The sequence below is a fragment of the Zingiber officinale genome, chromosome 5A (genome assembly GCF_018446385.1).
Source record: "Zingiber officinale cultivar Zhangliang chromosome 5A, Zo_v1.1, whole genome shotgun sequence".
Classification (NCBI taxonomy): Eukaryota; Viridiplantae; Streptophyta; class Magnoliopsida; order Zingiberales; family Zingiberaceae; genus Zingiber; species Zingiber officinale.
The window spans coordinates 603176-611596 of NC_055994.1; the positions used below are offsets into that span (position 1 = coordinate 603176).

General features: G+C 36.0%; 1 protein-coding gene across 2 annotated transcripts; it reads right to left on the minus strand.

Moving 5' to 3' along the window:
- Positions 1 to 6377: 6377 nt before the first annotated feature.
- Positions 6378 to 7125, minus strand: LOC121982561. 2 transcript variants are annotated; one of them, XM_042535710.1, is made up of 2 exons: positions 6892 to 7125; positions 6378 to 6796 (listed from the first exon to the last, which is right to left on the minus strand). In XM_042535710.1, exons 1-2 carry the CDS (start codon positions 7007 to 7009, stop codon positions 6669 to 6671), a joined length of 246 nt encoding a protein of 81 aa, XP_042391644.1. In that variant the 5' UTR covers positions 7010 to 7125; the 3' UTR covers positions 6378 to 6668. The 2 variants fall into 2 exon arrangements, with proteins under 2 accessions (XP_042391644.1, XP_042391645.1); XM_042535711.1 differs by having other exon boundaries at positions 6378 to 6787; positions 6892 to 7121.
- Between the last annotated feature and the right edge of the window lie 1296 nt (positions 7126 to 8421).

Genomic DNA, 8421 nt, shown 5'->3' on the forward strand with positions numbered 1-8421 from the left:
TCTAGCACTTCCAGATTTCAACAAACTATTCTAAGTAAACTGTGACACATCTAGCATTGGCATTGGTGGTGTTCTAAGTCAATCAGGACGTCATATTGCTTTCTTTAGCGAGAAATTATCTGGTGCTAAGAAAAATTACTCTACCTATGACCTGGAATTCTACGCTATTATGTAATCCTTGAAGCATTGACGTCATTATCTTGTGCAGAAGGAATTTATCTTGTTCGCTGATCATGAGGCTTTGAAGTATATCAATGGCCCACACAAGTTGAGTAGTCGACACACCAAGTGGGTACACTACTTGCAGGAGTTCACCTTCACGCTAAAACATCAATCCAAGAGTCTCAATCGTGTTGCAGATGCTCTAAGTCGTCGTTCTTCCCTGCTTACTACCATGAGCATTAGGGTTGTCGGCTTTGGATCTTTCTCAAATATGTATATTGATGATCCCTCTTTTGGCAAGATATTTCAGGAGGTAAATAATGGTCTTCGCAATGACTTTATTTTGCACAATGGTTATCTATTTCGTAGACTACGATTATGCATTTTGGACTGTTCCTTAAGGCAACACATTATCAGTGAATTGCATAATGAAGAACATTTTGGCCGAGATAAGACATTAACCCTCATCTCTTTCGACTTCTATTTGTACAAGCTAACCAGTGACCCTAGCTCATTTCGTGGATTGTTGCTTTGTCTGTCAGCAATCTAAGGGAATTCTTACCAATGCTGGTTTATATACTCCCTTACCAATTCCCAAAGCCCCTTGGTGTGAGGTTAGCATGGATTTCGTATTGGGTTTATCTCGCACCTAACAGACTGCAGATTTTATTTTAGTTGTGGTGGATCGATTCTCTAAGATGGCTCACTTTGTGGCGTGTAGAAAAACTATGGATGCTGTTCGGATTGTCACCCTCTTCTTCAAAGAGATTGTGCGTTTACACAGTATTCCACAAACTATTACTTCAGATTGTGAAGCTAAATTTGTCAATCAATTTTAGAAGACTTTATGAGGAAAGCTAGGGACGAAACTACACTTCAGCAGCACCTATCACCCTTAAATGGATGGTCAGACTGAGGTAGTGAATCGGAGTTTAGGAAATCTTCTGAGATATCTCACAGGAATCAAACCGAAGCAATGAGATATTACCTCAAGCAGAATTCGCATACATTAGATCAAATAACATAATCACTAGTTTGAGTCCTTTTGAAATTATTTATGGATGAAACTCATCCAGGGTACTAGATTTAGTCCCTATTTCGCGTCCAAGACAAGCTAACCCCAAGGCTGAGGAGATGGCCGAGCATCTGTAAGTTATTCATAAGCAAGTTATGTAGGATATTCAAGAAATCAACACTGAATACAAGATCAGGGCAGATCGGCATCGGCGTCAGGTTCTTTTTGACGTTGGTGATATGGTTTGGGTTATATTAACTCATAACCGTTTCCCTGTTGGTGAACACAATAAGCTCAAAGATCGAAAGATTGGACCTTGCGAGATACTAGAAAAGATTAATGACAATGCCTACAGGTTGTGTTTTCCTAGTCATTTAAAAACTTCTAATGTTTTTAATATAAAACACCTAAGTCATTGTGCTCTAGAGCCGGATACACCCACCCTAAACTCGAGGACGAGTTCTCTTCAACTCCAGGCAACTGATGCAGGAGGAGATCCAAATTAGATTTTTTTTTAAGTAGTTATTCATTATTATTTTTAATTATATTTAATTTTTTCTAAATTTTAGGAACCAAGTCTTGTTAATTAATTTATCCTAAATCTTAAGGGATAAGTCTAGTTTGTTATTTTTCGGTTTATATTTTTTTTTTAGGGTTTTGAGAACTATATAAACCTATGCTTAGATAATGTTTAGGATAAGTTATTTTGATATTGAATCAATTGATTTCGCTTAACCCACATTACGGCTACATCTCTTTTATTCTTCTATTTTCACTCTTATTTTTTCGAGAAGGTTTTTTTTTAAACCTAACTTGGGCTACTTCTTGTTTCGTTATTTCTCTCTTATATTCTCGTTAATTCCTCTGAAACATCACGCCCTCGAATAATATATATTCTGCTAGGTTTCAGTAGCCCAACTTATGTTGAAGCCCAAGATAAGCCTTTAAACTTTAAACGGACATAACTTTTAACTCAGGACTCGGAATCAGGCTATCTGTCGTCACGCTTGTAGGATTCAAAAATCTACATTTGTTATAGGTGAAACTGTAATCGTCAAATTTCTAACTCCAAATTCCACCATTTAAATCCTTTTCAGGACATTTTTACTATTTTGATAATTTTTATTTTTTTGAGTATTTAGGATAATTTTAATATTTCTGGTATTTTTTAGAAAGGATTTATCTTGATCCATGTCATGATTTAAGTTAAGATCGTTAAGTTAATTATTTTTCTTTTTAGGTAAAAATCTATTTCCTTTTTTTTTACAATATTAGAATTAATATCTGTTAATTTTATTTTTTTTCCTTATTTGAGTTTTAGATCGTGGTCTATATAAGAATCATATTTAGATGTTAAGAGATTAACCCTCAAATTTAATAAAAAGTGTCCTTCTTGGAGATTCCTCTTCTTGTCTTCTTCTCAATTTTGCCTCTTCTCGTCAGCATGTAGAATAATCACTATCCTGCCCTGTGTCAATTTACCTTCTTCAACAATTAATAAAACCGCAAAAATTATTTTTTTTTGGAGAGTTTAGTATGTGCTTCAAGATATTTCTACATCTTTTATGCCTATGAATATTTAGTTGATTGAGCTAAAATAGAAATTTGTTTATTTTTTTTTTCCTTTTCAAGCCAGGACACTATTGAGATAGATAGTTTCAGTTTGAAAAATCAGAAACAAAATCTTTTTTTTTCCATTATCTACTCATTTTTCTCTTTGCGTTGGGGTGTTTATTTTGGGAAAAATGCAATAGCTTTCACCCTGAAGCTTGTTACAGAAACGTTTGGATTGGAATTTGTAAGTGACGATGTATGAAGAAACTTTTAGAAAATTAAACCTTAGGCATATAAGATAACATTATTATCCTTATGTATTCCATGATATGATACAATTAGTATCATCCCCTTTGATTAAATAATTTTAAAAAAAAATAGTTTAGCATCCTTAAAGCTAAAATAAGCATTTTATAAGAAATGTCCGTTAAGTGGTTGTTTGATAGCTTAATTTGTTTTTTTGCTGTACCATTTGTTTATTTTTCATTCTATGTGTCATTAGTGAAATTATGTTTTCTACCATCCATTTTATTTTTTTTATATAAATGCAAATGATTTTTTTTATTTTTTTGCATTGGACCCTTGAAAGTGTAGGATCGATCCAAATTTTATCTTCTGTCTTATGGGTAGAAAAATTAGGTTAAGGTCCATTAGCCAAAAACTCAAATTTTCTTTAATGTTGGTCTATTACTCTGCAACATTCCTTCTAAAAAATATCCTCACTTTATTTTGTGAATTCTAATAGTTAGAGTTCTATATGAATTTTTCATTAGTCTGTAATATGTCATCTCAATATCACATCAAAACTATAAAAATATATTATAAGTATCCCGGGTAGTTTTGATGTAGTCAACCAAGTTCAGTTAGATCATATTGTGTTTAATCCTTATGTCTAAGTGTGGAGGAGCTTAGGAACACAAGAAGTTGAGCGGAAGATGCAGCTAGCGAGAAAGACGGCACGGGAAAGGAGCCGACGAGCTCAGTGCATCCGAGGGATGAGGTACTACCGAAGAGTACACCGGTAGACAAGAAGGATGTGTGCGACATTAGAGGGACGAGAAGCCGGGGAGGAAGCCTGTTCGAGGAGATGGTCGAAAAATGAGTTCGGATGAACCTTATTTCAGATGGCCGAAATCACCCAAGCAAGCGAAACAGTGTAAGAGCCAAAGGAGAAGTTTGGAGCTCGGTAGTAGCTGTTGAAGGCGCCTTTAATGGTATTAAAGGTGCCATCGCGCCTTTCGGGAGGAAGGCGTCTTTCAACCCTTAAAGGTGCCTTAGCGCCTCTATCTTCGCACGGATAGGATTTGCCATGTTGGAGGCGCCTTCCACCCTATTAAAGGTGTCTTTCAACCTCGGATAAATTTTTTCAGGGGCTATAAAATGATCCCTGGACCTTGAAAAAATACAACAATTGAACTACAAGTCTTGTATTCACTTCCTAGTCATTCTGTGAGCTGTAAACGTCTGTAAGAGGCTATTCTGCCTTCAACAAAAGAGTTTTTCTAGTGGAGCTTTCTTTAATATTTTGGATTAACAACCACCTTGGTTGTAACCAAGTAAATAGATTGTTCTCTTATTTTTTCTTCAGTTTTATTATTCTGCTTAGTATACTTGTGCTACTAACTAGAGTTGAAAAACAAAAAAGATTCACTTTTTTTTTAACAAATAATTCACTCCATTTTATCAACCCCACTGCACCAACATATATCACTATTTCCTCAACTAAAAGACCTCCTTATAACTTTTTAATAAACTCTATAGGATTAATTTTTCATGCATCATTAATTACTAACCCATCCACATTGTTAATTTAAAAAATGAAAGAACGGGTTGCATCATTAATTACTAACACACTCACATGGTTAATTTAAAAATGAAAGAACGGGTTTAAAATTTTACTAATGCTCTTAAACTATAAATCGTAAACCCTGCATTCATATTAGAGCTTTGTTTCTTCAACTTTTTCCATTTCAGGAATCTTTAAAAAATTTCCCATCAAAGATATCCTTTTTTTTTTTTACATGTTATTTTCCTTGAAAGTTGGTAATTAACTCAAAATGATTTACTTTTATTTTCATTTTTGCTATGAATCATTATGTTATATTTATTTCGTCCGTTCGGGACGATGCGATGATTGAGATATTAGGTATTATCATATTAAATTTTAGGATCGAAGCTCAGCACATCTGAGTATATCTTCTTTCATACCTTGAGTACTTGTATTAATGACTAATAACTATCTATAATTAACCTTTTTTGTGTTGACTTAGAGTATCCCCAATATAATGTCCACTGATAAGATAGAGGAGAAAGAATGTTCAAAGATTTGAACACCCTCTCTCTTAATTTTTTTTTAATTTCCTTTTTTTTAAAAAATGTAAAATTTTTAATATTATTTAAAAGATAGTAAAATTATTTTTTTACAAGTAAGATTATTATTAAAATAATCATATTAATTTAAATATTTTAAAATATATTTATTTAATATAATATAATTTTAAAATGAATGAGTGGACAGTGAAGCCCATAAACAATGAATGGTAATATTAAAAGGACGTGAGTGAAAAAGATATGTTGTTATAATAAGTATGTGATAATAGACTCGATATTTTTTTGATGAGATGATGAATATTATAATAACGATATATTATGGATGCTCATAAGGACGGATTACCATAGGTTGAAGTTAACACAGTAAATATCTACATAAATATTTATTTTAATAAGTCTATATAAAAGACTACTATCCTAAAGTAAAAGGTCTCCAGTCTCATTTTACTACGAGACCAATGATATTATACCGTTTGGGATGAGGGATTTGCTCTGATTATTACGTTATATCTATCCATCAAGGTTTCTCTAATCACTACTATATTCAAATTCTACAACACTTTATTAGTTAATTATTACAATAACAAATGGGTAATTTTACATGCAGTTCCTATTTGTAAACAAATCTTTGCATGCAGTTCCCATCCATGAAAATCTTTATTTTCACTCCCCAGTCAAACATCTTTATTTAATTGTCCATAATATTTTTAGGTACAAAAAGTCTAAAAATCAATATAAATCCTCTTAAATTGAGTATATTAACTTAGAATCTAGTATATTTTCTATCAAATTGAGTACGATTCTTTTTTCATCTCAAAATATACTCGATTTTAGTTTAATGTGCTGGATTTAATAGAAATTATACTCATTTTTAGACTATTTATATCGAAAAATATGAGAATTAATTTCGATAGAAAATATACTCGATCCTAGTATAGAGTGCTGGATTCTAATATAAAGTGCTGAATTTAATAGGAATTATACTTGTTTTTAGACTTTTTATACCTAAAAATAAGTGGTACAATTTTAATAGAAAATATACTCGATTTTAATATAAAGTGTTGATTTTAAGAAGAATTATATTTGTTTTTGGACTTTTTGTATTTAATTTTTGGATTTTTTGTACCTAAAAAATTTTAAGGACAATTTAAGTAATAATATTTATATGAAAGAGTTGAAATAAATAATACTTTATATGCAGAAAATGAAAATAAAGTTTTTTAAATATGAAAATTACATTCAAAGTTAAATGTTATGATGATTGATTTTTCACTAATTTACCGACAATAAATTTCTTAATTATTTCAAAACCCTTTATTCATTGTCACTGAAAAGTAATAGCAGTGGGCACGTGCATCATTCATTATAGAATGACAGCGTGTTCAGCTTTATTATTATTTTTACAAATATTTCTTTTTGTCTATAGAATATTAATTATTGATTAATAATAAAATAGGACAAGTAAAATGGTTAAATGCACTGGTCGTCGTGTTTCTTCAAACCCGCACCGGACATCGTTCTCCGGCATCTGCTGCCGCCGCCGTTGACCTCCGACGCGCGCTGACTCACTCACACAGCAAAGGGGGGAAAAAATGCGATCTCGTAGTCAGTCCCATTGGGAGAATCCACTTGCTCTGCTCATCTCCGCCTCTAGCGCCTCCATCTGCGTCTCCAACTTCTTCAGCTTCTCGTTCATTCGGTCCAGTCGCTTCCTCGCTGCCTCGCCTGCAGAAGCTTTGGTGTAAATTCCATTCTTCGTTTAGAAGTCTAGTCACAATTCTGATTTAAGCAAAAGAGGAAATTAATCTCGAGATCGAGCTAGTACGTACCAAAGCGGGCGACGAATTCGGAGACTGCCACATCATGGTTGGCGGCGGCGGCTGAGGAAGCGGCGCCGGCTACTCCCTGCGCCTTGCTTGACCCAACTTCTTCTTTCCTCGCCAGCATGATGCAGGAAAAGACGGCGGGCACGTAAATAATCGATCTTCCGGCAGAATTTGCTAGATCGACTCGGTTGCCCGGCTGACATTGATATAGACCCGCGAGTTTTCTTGTTGCCTTGGAGAAGGGGCTGGGGTGAGTGAGGATGACGGATCACGTGTGTATTGGTGACGGTCAAAGTTTCTGATTGGGTGGCATTTGACTGCCGTCTGGAAGGAGGATTAAGTTGGTCAAAGATTCCAGTTTTTTTTCTTTTGGCTAATTTTCCACGTCACGTGTTTATTATCACTCCAATTAAATTCATCCTTATCGATAGCTTGGAAAAGAAAACAAAATGATCCATGGAGAGCAACGCAACTGGCTGCCTTCATCCTTCCTGCTGACAACGTTAATAAACGATCAATGAATGAGAGACGGAGGAGGAAAGAACCTGCAAATTATTTAAGTGACTTGAACCGGCGTTGTCGAGCCGGAGCGGGGGAGAGAATGCCTTGAGGAAACGTCCACGTATTGCTGATATCCAGTCAACCACGGAGTCCAAGTCAATGCCCAGAATCATTCCAGGTGATTTTATATATATATATATATATATATATATATATATATATATATATATTTTTTTTTTTTTTTTTTATCCGGTGATAAGAACGGGGATTCTCGTCGGCAGAGGGTCAACGGTACATGGAGGTCAAAGGTCAAGATAGTCAACCCGGAGACCGGCCGACCGGACGAAGCAGGCCTACCGACAAGGCCCCGCAGGCCGACCGACCGTGAATTCTTCGAACTGAATGGAAGACAACCCGACTAGGGGTCGGATTTCCGATACTCAAGGTAAAAAGGTTTCAATGATCGAGCGGACTGTCCGTTCGGCCGGTGCACAAGGCAACACAGGCAGGAGCAGTCTCATCCGAGCATATGACCGATGCAGAAGTAATATGTCTGCCGAGCAGCCGATCCGCTCGGCCCTGGAACAGACAAGGAACGCAAGAGGACAGAAGAGACAGGAGATAACATCATCCTCGAGACACCTGCCGCCGACAAGCAGTAGAGTTGGCGGCCGAGCCGTACACAGAATCATACGGTACAAGCTTCCACCGTCACATCCGGGATATGCTCGGACGATTGCGGAATGACGCCAGAGGTACTTTTCTGACACAGGCTTGTTAAGGTATGTTTGGGGAAGCGTGCATGCATCGGGAAACGTGTCCGCGCTTTCTCGGGGTCCTATATAAAGACCCCAGACGTCGACGAAGGTATGGACACATCTCTACTGTAGCCTCGTTACTCTGCCTCTCTCGTTGTCTGACTTGAGCGTCGGAGGGCCGTCGCCGAGAAACCCCTCCCGACTCGGCTTCCTTGCAGGTTCGTCGGAGGGCTACACCACCATTCGGAGACAGCGGAGCGTGCCACGTCTCCAG

Bases quoted from the DNA above. Each gene is read 5' to 3' on its own strand.
- LOC121982561 (XM_042535710.1), bottom strand. From the start codon at position 7,009: ATGCTGGCGAGGAAAGAAGAAGTTGGGTCAAGCAAGGCGCAGGGAGTA. The intron at 6,797-6,891 runs GTACGTACTAGC...TTTACACCAAAG, and splicing joins CGAATTCGTCGCCCGCTTTG to CTTCTGCAGGCGAGGCAGCG.